Here is a 15,027-nt window from a genome sequence, read left to right on the forward strand (position 1 = left end):
TGGCTGGGTTTCAGGCCTAATGAGCACAGCAGCTCATGCCCTGAATCAGTTGCTAAGACTAAAAATCCCCATCTCTCCACAGCTGTCTGTCTCCTCTCTGGGGCTTCTTGCAAGCAATCAGAGACTGTGTCTGCGTGCAGCCTATCTTTGCTCCACCCGTTTTATCCCTCTCCTGATTCTGGTAGTAAGGGTGGATGGAGCTTGCTGCAGCAGGAGGGAGGGACTCTTCACTAGCCTGACTCACCTCTGCCTCTTGACCTCCCTCCTCCCTTGCCTGCTTCAGCTTCTGCCTGATTCTTGACTTCTCTCTCCCAGACTCTCCCAGCTCACTGAGCTCTGTTACCTCATCAGCTTCTGACTCCTCATCTTCCTAGTCTCTCCTCCGCGACCACTTACCACCCCCCCACCACTGCCTAGGCTCTGACCCTTCCTCCCTTGGTGGTTGCCCAGCTGGTTCCTCCCACCATTCATCTTGTGTCCATCCAACCAGTCATCATTTTATTTGTATGCTGCCTTTCCACGGTTAAAACAATGCTCAAGGCAGCTTACAATATGAAAAGATTTACATAATTACAAACATAGCAAAGTTATAAAAATAAATGAAATACTGGCTGAGGTTTCAGTGTGGTATTGGGGTTCGTGACCTTCTGTTCACACAGGATCCTTGACCAGTGCAAGTATTTTATTTCCTTTTCTTGGTTTTATTTGCCACCTTTCTTACATCATGGAACTCAGGGTGGTGTATGTTTGATTCCCTGAGGGTCTGCTTAGCTTCAACAAGGTGATGCCCCCCTGTACCTCCAGTTGATATCCTTCAATATATGAATCGAACCTTTTATTTAAAAAATGAAAATGAAATGAAATAATGATTTTAAAATAGAAAACGTAGGTGTCAAATACCTGCTATTTTTAACATACCATATACACTTTTAAATGCCAGGCGTGGGTGTGCCAGATGGCTCCCTGAATTTTGTCAATCTCTTGACTGACTTATAAAGAAGAGGTCTCATTGTTTTCCACCTCTGCAAATAGAATGGTTGCTATAAGCGACACAAGAGTATGCTGTAGCAGCTCCTATTTAAGATTATTTCATATGAACTTGGTTAGGCGCCACCCTGAAATCCCGCTACTCTTGAGCAGCAACGCCGCGTTCGAAGTGCGATTTTTCGCTTCTGGGCACTTCACTTGGGCTCACTGCGGATTCTAAGAAATGTTAGCGCAATTTTCTTTCGCACGACGTAAGACTTTCTTGCCATATATTATTGCATAGGCATTGAACGCCACTTCTGAGGAAGGTCTGCAGAGAGAAGCGTGCAAATCCAGCCAGCCAATGCAGCTTTTCTACGGGAATCATGGACACTGCAGGAAGTATTAAACGCGCGATGGGGTGTCGGGCGTTATTTCGGATTAACTAACGCCGAGTAAGGAGGGAGAAGCGAGGGAATAATGTTGCCTGCGTCGGCCAGCGCGGTGGGGGACAAGCGGCAACCGACTGCAGCTACGACTTCCTAGGGCAGCCGATGGATGAAAAGCCCAAAGGCGGTCGCTAGCCCCAGCGCAGGTGCTGGGAATCTCGCTCCTGGCTGTCTTCCGAGAGCGCCAAGCGGCGCTAAGAAAGGCGGGAAGACGCCTGCGGTGCTGGGGCGGCCCTTAGCGGCGAGAGCGAGGAGCTGCGGGCGGATCCCTTCCCCGCAGGGCCAGGAAGTCATGGAGGAGGCGGAGGAGGCCGGCGCAGGGCCGAGGCGCCGCCGCCGCCGCCGCTCGGGCGGCCGCAGCAGCTCGGAGCGCTCGCCCAGCCCCGGGCGCCTGGACGTGAGTTCGCCGCGCTTCGACCCTCTGCTGGCGCTCTACTCGGAGCGCACGACGCTTCCTTACCCGGCCGCGCCGCACTTCAACAACCTGGCCGAGTACGAGAGCTTCCAGCGCGGCCTGCTCCGCGCTCCGGGACGTCAGCGAGGGGCCGCCGGCCGCGGCAGCCGCCCAGCGGGAACCCGCGCCCGGAGCCGAGGCGCCCGGGCCCCCGCCGACCCCGAGCGCATCCAGCGTCTCCGCAGCCTCATGGTGGCCAAGGAGCCCGAGCGAGAAGAGGCCGAGCGCGCCAGGCAGCAGCGGGGCAGGAGGGCGCCTCGCAACGTGCTGACCAGGATGCCCGGTAAGGGGAGCTGAGCTGGCTTGTTTCTGAAGAGGAGCATATGCTGTGAACTTCTATAAGTCGCTGGTCGGCAAGGGAGGGAAATGCACTCTGCGTATGCTCAGAGGCAGCCCTTTCTTATGACTGGAAAAGGCATTCCGGGGATGGAGCCTCGACGTTGAAAATGGGTCACTGGCTGGTAGCATTTCACAATTTTATGGATGTGACAAGTACACCCGCCTGTGGCCCATGTGCACTGTGATGCACCACGTCCCCCATGTGTTGGCTTGGCTTAGACCCACGTGTGTACGTGTTGCATGGTCTTGGCACAAGCACTGTGTACATACAGGCAAAACCGCAGAAATAAAAATCTGCATAGCACGCTGATTTCTTTATGTGTTAGTTGGCACTAGCCTGTGCTGCTATTGCAGTGTTTAAAAAGACACCATTTGGTGTTGTGAAACATACGTTTTAAAACACATGTGCATTCTGGAGTTCTGGCTGGGTATTTGTTGTTGTTGTGATTATTTTCTTATTAAATTCATTGGTTGCTTTTTTAGGCAGAGTAACTCAAAACAACCTGCAATATATGAAAGACCACCTGCATTGAAACTGGCCAAAAAAAGGGGGGGGGGTCCTAAAAGACATTGCTATTTTCAAAAGGCACGATTAAAACTCCATCTATGTGAGGCCATAGATAATTAAGAGCCGAAAGCATGGTTAAAAAAAAAGTTTGTGGCTTCATTGTGGGAAGAATGTGTTTTCTTGATTTGGGTGTGTGTAGGCTGTAGAGGGGGGGTGAAGTGTTTGGAGTGATAAAAATATGATATATTTTGAGGCAAGAGATCATGGGTGTGGGCAAGAGGGAGAACTGAATAAAGAGGGAGTTCTGGAGAAGCTCTGCAGTGTGTGGGAAGGTAGGTGCTTTGATAAGAGATTAAGGTGTAAAAACACATTAAGATTATTGGTGTAAGGAAATAGGACCTCTTGGTCTGATGTGGAATTTACTTGCTCATATACTGCATTTATATCCTGCCTTTCCTCTGAGAATGACAAGATGGTGCATGTGGCTGTACTCCCTATTTTATTCTTGAAACAACCCTGAGAGATAGTGACTAACTGGGCCAAGGTCATGCAGGGAGCCTCATGGCTGAAGGGGAATATGAACCTGGATCCCCTCAAACAGTGTAACCACCACACCATGCTGGCTTAAATGAAATTGACACCAGGTTGACCGAAAATGGGTCATAAATGTTGTTCATAACTGGACGTGTGGACATTTAGTTCAGTATATTCCCTCAGGCTGAGTAACAACATGCAAAGAACATTTTGAAATACGTGTCTGCATAACCATGTTGTTGAGTAACAAGGATGAGAGAACTTTCCACGGCCTTGGGGAACACTCTGGCCAGAACAGTTGCTAAGGGTATTGGGATGCATGAAATGTTGAGGTGTATTGCCTTAGGGATGTTATCCATGGTGGATATTAGGCCTGGTACTGGTCAAAGCAGGGATGGAAAGCTCAGGTCCCTCTGGGCTCTCCCCAGATACACCCCTCAATAGCTCTGCTTCACATCCTCCTTGGATGTTTTTCATTGGTTTGGCCGTGTTGTTGAACTTGTATAATGCCTCCTGCTTGCCTGGGTGTAAGAGAGAGAAGGGTGTGTTGTGTAGCACAAAGGTAATACTCAGATTCATTGCTCCACCCACTCTTGCTTCTGGCCCCACCTACTGCTGGCAGGTGGCCCCCAGGAGCTTGCGTACTGGACAGGTTGATTTAGACATCAAAGGTTAGGTACTCTGTTCAGTTGCAAAGCAAGAGTGACTGCATCCTAAGGGCCTCAGCTCAGAGACAGCATGAAGTGAAGACACAATTCTCCTGCCAGGAGCTGTAACCAGTCAGGTACTTTCTGCAGCTTGCTGTGCTCCCATATCAAACACATGTTTTTTTCCACATTCTGTGGCTTGACATGTATAATACAAAGCAGAAGCCCTGCATTTGGTGACAGACAGGGGGTCTGTTGAGGTCACTTTTATCCCTCACTCCTCTTGCTTATTTTCTACTTACAGTATCGATTCAAGGAGAGACTAGCCTTTGAGGAAAGGCTCTTTTGCTTCTGAAAAATGCCACTGTCCTAGATAAAACAACAGTATGTTCCGCTAGTTATAACAACGGTATGTCCTTTACATTGTTATAATCTAGGTTCTTAACTATCCGTCCTAGGGTTATAAATATAGTGCAGCGACTCATGATAACATGATGATAGGCAAGTGAATCACAGCTTGAAGTGTGATGATGATTGTTCTGAGATTATGCACGAAATCCTTTTGCAAAACTCCCACTTATTTCAGTGGGATTGTGATTTCCATTATGGTTTGGAATACCTGTACCGAGAGCCAGAAGACTGTCAGAAATAAAGTTTACATGCATCTTAATACAGTAATTAGATCTCAAGTCTTAATTGAACAAGTACAGTGTTGTTTGTTATTGATGCGATGAGTTTCCATTTTTCAGGCTAAAGAGTTGAAAAGGTTGACTAGTTAATTTCACTTAAATAGCAAATAGATGGTATTCCTAACCAAATGTAAAGTGATAACTATGTTCACTGCTTTGGGAACCTTAGGGCCAAAAAGCAGTATATAGTTGTGTTCCTCCACACACAGAAGGCTTGTTGTTCCAGCAGAGAGACTTTGTGAATGGAGAGCGGAGTTTTTCCAAGTTGTTATTTTATCCTGTCTCAGGCATACAGCCTATTCCAACCCCCCAACCCCCCAAAAAAGACACTTTACAACAGTCTAATGTAGTTTGGCCTTAAATTACAAATTTCCATTGTCTTTAAGGTTTTCTTACATGCTGACTTGGTATGCGGCCCAGATGTTGTTGTACCATAAAACCTCTAATATTTTCTAACTGACTTTGGCTTGCTAGCCACTTGCTTATAAAGTAGATGGTTTTAGGAACAAATATGTGTTCTGTTTCCATATCCAACAAGTAAATAATAAACTGAGCATATATAACCATGGGCAGCAGCATTGACCACATGCTGTCTACATTGGCCTTCTATAGCTGTTTGAGTGGAGCATCTGCCCAAGCTTTTCAACATACAAGATAGGTTTACCTGTAGTGTTCATGCCAGTTTATGTTACAGCAATCTACTACTGGGTCACTGAATTGCTATCCATGCAGAGCTTATTTTATGCAGACTTAACTCATTGATGTCCATGGATCTAGCCATGCTATTTAAAGGACGTGTTACTTCTTTATTTTGCTTTTGTTTTCTCCAGTATGATTGGTGATAGATACATATAGGTTGTTTGGTACAGGCAATCCTTCCTAGCCAGAAAATACATGTGCCCCTTTTCTGAAAATCATATTTAATTTTGTTGATTACTGATAAAAAACCCAGTAATCAGTTGATTACTAATTTAAAAAAGGATTTACCAAGAAAGTACCAAGATTAGTCGTAGCTTCTTAAACTCAGACTATAGAATATCACAGAATTCTTGTATTCAGCCTCTTTCTGATCCTTCGTTAATAACAGAGTTAATAAACCTTAATAAAACTCTGAAACTTCACGGGCTCCAAGACTGATAAAGCTACATAATCTGCATGGGAAGAGATCTTAAATTCCTTTCTTGTTTTTAAGCCTTGAATAACAATTATTTTCTCTGCTTTTGTGAAAGACCAAAGAATGATTGAAGAACCCAAATAATAGTGTGGTCTCTCCCATGCATAAAAATATAGCTGTTTAGCTGTTAAGAGAGAGAAGAGATTATGCTGATTCTTCAGCTCCCCAAAAGTCTTTACAGCACATGGATAGAGCTGGAGAACCAGAAAGCGATAGTGCCAGAAAGCGTCTTCCTATGGTGAGTAATTCTTCCCTGGCACATAAAGTTTAGAAGCCATTGTTGCTTGGGGCTCAGTCGTCATGCTGTGAGTAGTGGGTCTCTACGCTGCTTAGAGGAGCCATAAGGGGTATGGAGTGAAGATCTGCAACCCTATGACCTAGCTCCATGCTGTAAAGTGATCCTAACGTTAGAGCCTGGATGGGGATTGCTGAAGCAGGGAAACGGATACTGCTTATATCCCAAAAGGACTGTAATATTTGTAAAGATCCTAAATCCAGGAGTAGCCAATTATCCAAGATCTAGAGGAGCTATTGTGTTTGTGTGAACTCCTCTTAAGACTTTTCTATGGCTTTTTGGTGTTTTTATATCACAGCCTGTGTCCTCCCTATGTTTCTTGAGCTGTAATTTAACACCCTGAACTATGCTGGTACTGCAGTGTGTGCAGACTCCTATTGTTTGCGCAAGAGTTCATGGAATACATTTGTACCTTGGTTCTCAAACGGAATCTGTTCCAGAAGTCCATTCGACTTCTGAAAACATTCGGAAACCAAGCCGTGGCTTTCTGTACTCAATCGAAAGCCATGGAAGCCCCATTGGATGTTTGGCTTCGAAAAATGATTCGCAGACCGGAACAGTCACTTCCAGGTTTGTGGTGTTTGGGAGCCAAAACGTTGGAGCACTAAGCTGTTCGAAAACCAAGGTACGACTGTAGTACTAACATGTTTTTTTGCTTTCTATTTAGGATTATTTTAATCTCTCTCTGTGTGCGTTTTACTTAGAAGGGTCTGGAAACTTCTGTTTCAGTGTATCTGAAGAAGTGTGCATGCACACGAAAGCTCATACCAAGAACTGACTTAGTTGGTCTTTAAGGTGCTACTGGAAGGAATTTTTTTGTTTTGACTATGGCAGACCAACACGGCTACCTATCTGTATCTGTTACTTAGAAGGCGTTTTTCATACCTTACTGTCGCTTACAAACACACACACACACACACACATTTAAGCTAACTATGAAAGCATCAGAAAAAGCCATAAAAAACACCAGGCAAAGCCATTAAAATAACAGGCATTTAAAAGAGTCTCAGGCATTGTTAAAACAGTGGAAAGCAGGATGAACCTGACCTGATGCTTTTGCATATTTGTCTAGCGGGGGTGAGGTGACCAAAATTTGGGTGTTACCACTGAAAAGACCTTCCTTCCTCCAGAGGCAGATGTTCATGGAGAAGGGCCTTTGAAGCTGATTTTAAAGAATGCCATTATTTAGATGACCAGGTCCCAGGCTCCCAGACTGTTTAGGGCTTTAAAGGTTGAAAGTCAACATTTTAAACTGAATCCAGAAATAGGCAAGTAGCCACTGCAGCTCTTTTAAACATGTTTTGGTACGTTTTTTTGTTGTCGGTCTTGTAGTCCCATTAAGGCAAGTGACTACTATGTGTGCTTATAGTTGCCCATCAAACTATTTGGTACAGATCATTTTCTTGTATAAATTAAGCCACAGGAACCATGCTGATCATTGGCACTTTGTTACAGAGGCAGTGATTATCTACTAAAAATATTTATGTTGTATGGTGACAACCCCCAGTAGCCTTTTAATTATCCTTTAGAATTGGGGTATTAAACACATACTTTACATTGGGGGGGGGGAATCCATTTTGAACTATTAGGGATGTAATTACGGCATCCTAGATTGCACAAATGATTGACAATGCATCTGCATTGCTTTTAAGCCACAGAAAAATAATAGCTACATGCAGGGCATAATAGTTTTTGATGTTCACAGAATGGTTATGTGCTGCCAAGACAAATCTAACACAGGGTTTTTCCTCCTCTGGAGAAATCATCATCAGAGTGTAGAAGCATCTCTTTGTATTTGGTGGTGATAGGGTTAGGGAACTGTGCCAGCTGGATATGATTGATAAGAGGGTGAATAGGCCATTCAGTGCCATTAGGATGGGATCAGAGTGCTTTATTAGCAAAATATTCCACAGGTAAGCATTTCTGAAAACACACAGGACTAAAGAACAAACTGATATGTGCAAGAGTTGTGAAACCTTGGTCATTTTCTGCAAGTCTTACGCTTTGAGCCCATGGAGCTCAGTGTTCAGAATAAGACAAGACTGACCTTGCAGACACTGGTTCTGATTTAAATAAGCCTGAGTTCCACTTTATATTACTTACTGGGATTTTGTGGGATGTGAATCTTAATAGCTAGATGAGGTTGACCAATTTTGCTTATACAGTGGTACCTCAGTTTACGAACTTAATTCGTTCCGGAGGTCCGTTTGTAACCTGAAACCGTTCTTAACCTGAGGCACGCTTTCCCTAATGGGGCCTCCTACTGCCGGCACGCAATTTCTGTTCTCATCCTGGGGCAGAGTTGACAACCCAGAGCAACTACTTTCGGGTTAGCGGAGTTTGTAAACCAAAATGTTTGTAACCCGAGGTACCACTGTATGCTGTTACTATGACATAAGAAAACTGAAGTCTTCAGTAGTGTTATAAAGCGTAGCTAAATTTGTTATTCCTTAACTGCATTCAGACATGACACTTTAAAGACTAACTTGTTTTATCATGGCAAAAGTGAAAAGTAGTTAAAAAATATTGGTGCAAACAGGGCAGATTTGTTTCTTAGATCCCCAAAGCAAGTTGTAGACTAGAGTAAGGATGGGGAACCTATGACCCTTCAGATGTAGTTGGACTCTCAACTTCCATCAGACTCAGCCAAGATGGTTAATGGCTGAGGATAATGGAAGGGCCAAAGCTTTCCTATTCCTGCTGTACAGGAATCTAGTTAAGACATTGCAGCTGAGTGGATACTTGGTATGAGTGTATAAATTTGTGACATTTTCCCTAAGCAGAGTTCACTGTAATGCTTTGATTTAAAACAGTGAATGGTTTTGTTTTATTCTCCATGGCATTTGTTTCAGTAAAAAGTAATGGCAGTTTACATTTATTCTAGTTCACGAAGGCAGTCCACTTGGGGAGCTGCACCGATGCGTCCGTGATGGTGTAAAGGTCAACGTCCACGTCCGAACTTTCAAAGGACTTCGTGGAGTCTGCAGTGGGTTCTTGGTTGCATTTGACAAGTTCTGGAATATGGTAAGGGTTGTCACCCCCTTTCTATGATTTTACAGCTAATTACCAATTGGCAAAGGGTTACTTCAACCAGATGGCATGTTCAGCAAAGGGGTAAGGACGATCCTCTAGTTTTCAGGTAGAAGTGAGTCTTGGCTCTTATCTGGTCAGTTCAAGGCAAGGCTTCATCAGTGGAACAGTCTTGCACCCTGTTGACCAGGGAGTGTTTCTTCAGAGTCTTGTCTTCGGTTAACACAAGCTGAGCTAATTGTGTTAGATTGTTCTCACTTACCTTCCTCTTTCTCGCTCTTGTTTTATACCCCCCATTTCCCCCCCCCTGCAATATCTTTCTCACCTCCTTTCCTTTTTTTTTACATGTTATGGTTGCTAAGTGAAAGATGCACATAAAATGTCTTTGAAAATGTATGGGTGAAAGCAGAAATCTCCCTAAAATATGCAACAAAAGCCCTAGCAGTCATCTGTTTCACTGGAACCCCAAGTCGTCTGGCATTAAGGTCCCCCCCCCCCCCCCCGGCCATTCTCTCGACCTCTCTCCCACACGCACAGCAGTTTGTCATCTTTTTGTTATGGTTCTTTCCATGTTATGCTAACTCTGCAAGGGCTTTTTAGTTTAGTTCAAACTGGATGCTGACGAGTCAGAATTAAGACACGAGCTGAATGTGCCACCCGTCTAGAGTGCTAGCTGCAAGAGTAAGCACAAAGCTTGATACAGAAGCAGAGAAAAAAATTTACTTGCATCACCAGGCCAGAATCCTAACCAAACTGACTAGACCTTCAGAAGAACAGGGAAGGGCAATAGGCAAGTGGCTGCGCCCTCTAAAGCAGCCCCCCAAAAAACCTCTTCATGTTTGGCAGAAGTTCAAAAGGAGGAGCCCCAATGCACAGGGCTTTCATTCATATGGAGAAGTCTGTGTGCACAGACTCCTCTTGTACTGAACCCAGGAACTTGGAAGCGTGGAGCCCCTGGGGATGTTAGGCCTGGGGCAGGCAGGCATGCAAAGCACTTCTGAAAAGGGCTAAGGAGAAGATGAAAAGAAATGTGCAAACATTTTGTAATTGTAATTCTGCAGGTATCCTATTTAAATTTGTGCTTTCTTCCGTTTTTCTTTAAAAAATAATAATTGTAAGCAGTGATTTTATATATATAAAAAACAAAATGGAAAGGCTTAAATTATTGGAGTAATGTGTAAGCTGGATAATGCTAATTCCTAATTCTCTGCACCCAGGCCTCAAAAGTTACATTACAAAAATGCCATGTACAGCCACAGCCTGCCTTGATATTTTCTTTCTGCTTCCCTTGCCCTAGGCCCTGACAGACGTAGATGAGACATATCGAAAACCTGTGCTGGGTAAAGCTTTCTATGTAGAGCCACAGTTGACTCTCACCAGGGTAAGTAGCCATTCTCCCGCTTGTCTGTTGTTCTGGGCCAGCCCTGCCATTAGGCAGAGTGACAGCAAAGATCCCCTGTGTTGTGAACAGAAAAACCAGGCAACCTAAAAGCAACACGACAGGCTAATAATTTGATTACACTTCATATAGCTACTAAATTGTATCTTCATTCAGAGTCACTAATTAGTAGTGAAAGCTGAACCATTGTAACCTATGTACCCTCTTGGACCTCTTATTTGCTGAGGAAGAAAGTTTGAAACAGTCAGTTATCCAGGAAGGACAGTCCTGCTACTGCCTCTGGAGCATCAACTTCTTTCAGCGTGTTCACTGCTAAATATATGAATAAGTCGTGGATATAACCAGGTTCATCCGTGCTGTGGTTGGGACTTTATACTTATTTAGGAAGGCATGTTGCCTCAAGCTTGAATCGTTCTCTGTTTGATACACCATTGAAAAAATCCTCTACTTTGGGAAATTCTCTGAAGTGACATTAGTTGGTGTTACCTTGTATATATTGTATGCCCCTTGACTCTGAATGAAGATACAATTTTGTAGCTATATAAAGTGTTGTAATCAAACTATTGGCCTGTCTTGTTGCTTTTAGGTTGCCAGAGTAGGCAGAGTGAGGAAGCAGATATGGAGGAGAAGAGAATGGTGGCAAGGTGTTGGAAGAGAGAGCTGTGATGGCCACACCATGGCCTACCCAAGCTAGCCTGCTAATTTCCCTTCCAGCTGGATTCTGTACATGGAATGGGGGCGGGCACCATCTTGTTCTTTGCCTCAGACAGCAAAATGTCTTGGGCCAGCCTTGTAGTTGGCTGGTGCAAGTACACTAAAGTTAAGCCTATAAGCTCAATTTCCCACATACTAAGGGTGTATTTTATTTCAAAACAGACTTAAGGTTAAGCTGGAGGGCTAGCTCATTTCTTAATGTTAGGTAAATGGATAGAGCAGCAAAAGTGGGTCCCGTTCCCACTTTCCAGCCCTTACCTTGTAAAGAACTTATAAAATTGCTGGCCAAAGGTAGAGATTTCTTTTTCCAAAACCTTTGTCTTTTGGCGCACTTGGCAACATTAATCCACTCTTTCATAAAATGTTAACAAGGTGGCTTACAACATAGGGAACGCAATAAAAGCAAACTATAAATATATACAAAACATAATTAAAAACATTTGATACTGGATGTGTTTTGCAAGCTTCAGTTATAGGTGGCAGACAGTGTAATTTTTTTTACTTGCAACTGGTATACACGTGCTTGATGGCTTAGGACTTGTTGCTTTGCAATCTGCTTCCTTGGGAAACACTGTTAAAGGGAGAGGAAACTTCTGTCTATGGTTATGCCCTTGATAGCCTTTTCACATGGGCAGTTTTCTAAAATGATGAGCACCCATGTTTGAGTTTATTCAATGCCAGCAATGAACTAGGCTCTATTCACACAACAGTCTGAAATGATACAGTCCTTGTCCCAGAGGGGTTACAGCTCAAATCAGATTAATCTATTGCTTTAGCCCCAGGATTTAACAGAGCAGTACAGAGTCATGGCCAAATCTGCTATGTGTACATGCGTGAGGTGCGTTAGTCATGCACACAGAAAACGTGGAAGCTGGATAACTCCATAACTGCCAAATAAGTAATCTCCTTAGCATTAGAGTGCTTACAATTTGTATTATCCAGCCAACAGAAAGTACTGTACATGAAAAGCATTGCTGTGTATTTTTCCTCTTGCAAAAAACACCCACTCTCTAGCTTGGCCCTCCGTGGTGGGCCATATGCTTTCAGATTACAGAATGAGATGGCAGCTTTCATGACATATTTGTTTCCTCCCACCCCCTGTAGCTGTTTGACAGACTCAAGCTGCAAGAGTCCCTGGTTAAAAAGGACGTTTCAAAGATGGCTGCTGATCTGCCAGCTCTTCCATGTGATCCTAGGACACTTCGGTGGAAGTCCGAGTCAGGTCGGAGGAGGTCAGAAGAACGAGGGGCAAAGAAGCGCTCGAGCAAAGAGAGGACACGGAGCTCTAGCCTGCCTAGAACTTATGGGAAAGAGATTGAGCTGTCTGGCAGAATCTCCCAAACAGAGGGGACGAGTGCAGGTGGCACAAGAGGTCGATCACGGAAAAAGCGGAGGCCCAAAGTGGATTACCAGCAAGTTTTCACACGGCACATAAACCAGATTTTTATTCGAGGGGAGAATGTCTTGCTTGTTCATCTAGCCCATTGATCTGATTGCCATTACTCAGCCAGCAGCATGAACAGTGGTGGCAGCTGCATGCTACTTTGTGAATTGTTTTGTAACTTCTTCTCTTCCTCTGACTAAAAGGGAGGAAGGCAAGAGCATCTTGAGCCAGCTACCAGCTTGTTTGGACTAAAGTTTGGCCAAGGAAGCTGCTGCCTCCACAAAGAGACAGGTCTCCTAAGTCCTTGAACTGTGGAACTTCCAGAATTTGTGGGGCAAGTATTGCTGTATATTAAAAACCCATGTGGTCTGAAAGTAGCTCTGTTTTTGCTACGTGGCTGCAAAAGAAGCAGAGTATGCCATTGACCTTGGTACTTCATTGTGGAATGCTAGTAATTTGAAATCATGGAAAAGCACGTTTATAAAAAATGGCAATGGAATTCAGAGTGTGTGAAAAGGAGGAATGGCTTTAGGTATGGACTTGTTTGGATCTTATCTCTCCCTCCTAATAGCATGCGTGGGTGGGGGAGGTATTCCAGAGTTGAACCACAGTGCCCTCTGGTGTCCAAGCTTGTGTCTTGAACAAAAAGGGAATGGAAACTGAATCAAGTGGTTATTTGCTGATGGGATGCCTTTTCTCTCTAACTCATTTGTGATCAAAGGCAGTAATTGGCCTTTTCTTCAGTATTTACACAGCCTATGCTCTTAAAACCATCTTCCCCTGCTTCCCCCCCACCCCACCCCGTGCCACCAGCAAACAGTGAATGTAGCTAACTATGTAGCTTCTGTACCTGGAGCTTGTCTAAATGTATGTATTATAAAATGGGTTGGAACAACCCAGAAATTGCAATCCAGGTTGTTATTTTTTAAATTGTTCATTTCATCCATTTGTGTGTTGCAGCGCTAAAGACTTAAGGTGATGTACATAAGTTGCTTAAAATAGAGAAGATGGGTGTTTTATGCTTAGGCACAGTTATACATTATAGAAGTGGCTGATTTCCCTGATGGTGATTGAAGAGAATAATTTGCTTGTGATACCTGCAAGCGTAGTCCTGATTGCTTCTAGGTTCTGAATGACATGCCTCTAATGCTAGTTTGATTGTTCCTGAGAAGCATGTTTTAAGACTACTGAAAAGTATGCATGGTGATTATTTAGAAAATCAGTATTATTAACTGTTTCCCCCCTTATGATTCAGTAATAATCAGAAGAAGCTGTTGTATGTTGTAACAATACATATATATAAAGTGTCTGCCAAGAGAGATTTTATGGTGCTGTATAATAGTGCCCTCTGTTTACAGTGAGTGTGTGTATGTAGCACTCCAATAGCTGGCCTTTGCTGCCATAGCTTGTGTTGGAATGCAATGACTATTGTATTGGGAGGCATTTTAAAAGTCTCTGTAGAATTATTAAGCTCAAAAACACAGATAACTCAAAACATATAGGTTACATTTTGTAAGTCAGTTCTGATTTTCTAGAATAACCTGACAATCTTCTAATGATTGGCGTTTTCCACCATCGATAGTAACCCTTAGATAATTGCATGTAGTTTGTAATTATCATTTTTTTCTGGCTTAAAAAAACTATTCATGGGTGGAGCTCAGTTTCTTTCCTCTTATTTCTCCAGATGAGTTGTGGGCTGCAAAATGGGATGGGTAGGCTCAAGTAGGGTAGGTTTCAAGGTGGGGAGGGCAGATGATTGTTCCAACTTTTGTGTTTGGAGGCAACCATTTTCCCCCCACTCAGTGCCTTGAAATTTGCAGAGTTGTGGCATCATTTGGGATTCACAGGATCTTTTTGTAAAAAGGGAGGGAGGGAGGGAGGGAGGGAGGGAGGGAGGGAGGAAGGAAGGAAGGAAGGAAGGAAGGAAGGAAATCTTATGAGCCCTCTCCCAAATCCTCTGTTGAATTATTCCCCTTCAGAAAATATTTGGTGAAGTAGTCCCAATTTGGAGGAGCTCTGAATGTCATGCTCACCCCTGAAAACTGAGGCTGCAGTTTGAAAAGGAAGGCCAGTGTGGAGAAGAGGGGCTTCTTAACCCTTTTTGTTCATGTTGTTTTTTCTGGGGAGTCCCAAAGCTTTTCTCAGTGGAGAGTAAAGCAATCTTCAGTGGAGAAAACAGCATGAGGAGAAAGGGTTGTGCCCCCCAGCCCGCCTGCTTCAAATTGTGTGAAAAAGAAGCATGGAATGATCCACTGTGTGAAGTTCTGCCCTGAGTATTGTGAGGTTCAAGGAATTAGCCATTTTATTGTCAGCCTAGTACAGCTCAAGACGACATGAAATACTAGTTTCTGAATTCCCTTAGCAGCCTGCCTTTTGCCCTTTCCAGTTTGATTTTCCCCAATCACCTTTGGCTGCAAAGGCTATCACAAAAATGATCCTAAGAGA

At 43.9% G+C, this 15,027-nt stretch overlaps 1 protein-coding gene across 1 annotated transcript; it reads left to right on the forward strand.

The window, feature by feature from the left end:
* The first annotated feature begins 816 nt into the window (after positions 1–816).
* On the forward strand, positions 817–14,446 carry LSM11 (LSM11, U7 small nuclear RNA associated). The gene is made up of 4 exons (XM_083726227.1): positions 817–2,152; positions 8,940–9,079; positions 10,383–10,466; positions 12,303–14,446. The coding sequence occupies exons 1-4, from the start codon at positions 1,525–1,527 to the stop codon at positions 12,684–12,686; spliced, it is 1,236 nt and encodes a 411-aa protein (XP_083582353.1). The 5' UTR covers positions 817–1,524; the 3' UTR covers positions 12,687–14,446.
* Positions 14,447–15,027: the final 581 nt, after the last annotated feature.

The sequence above is a fragment of the Podarcis gaigeae genome, assembly GCF_964106915.1.
Source record: "Podarcis gaigeae genome assembly, chromosome: 2".
In the NCBI taxonomy this organism is placed as follows: domain Eukaryota; kingdom Metazoa; phylum Chordata; class Lepidosauria; order Squamata; family Lacertidae; genus Podarcis; species Podarcis gaigeae.

What these genes read in the sequence shown, in the direction of transcription:
- LSM11 (XM_083726227.1), top strand. Translation starts at nt 1,525, where the DNA reads ATGAAAAGCCCAAAGGCGGTCGCTAGCCCCAGCGCAGGTGCTGGGAAT. An exon ending in TTGACAAGTTCTGGAATATG is followed by an intron (nt 9,080 to 10,382) that starts GTAAGGGTTGTC and finishes CCCTTGCCCTAG; the next exon opens with GCCCTGACAGACGTAGATGA. An exon ending in CACAGTTGACTCTCACCAGG is followed by an intron (nt 10,467 to 12,302) that starts GTAAGTAGCCAT and finishes CACCCCCTGTAG; the next exon opens with CTGTTTGACAGACTCAAGCT.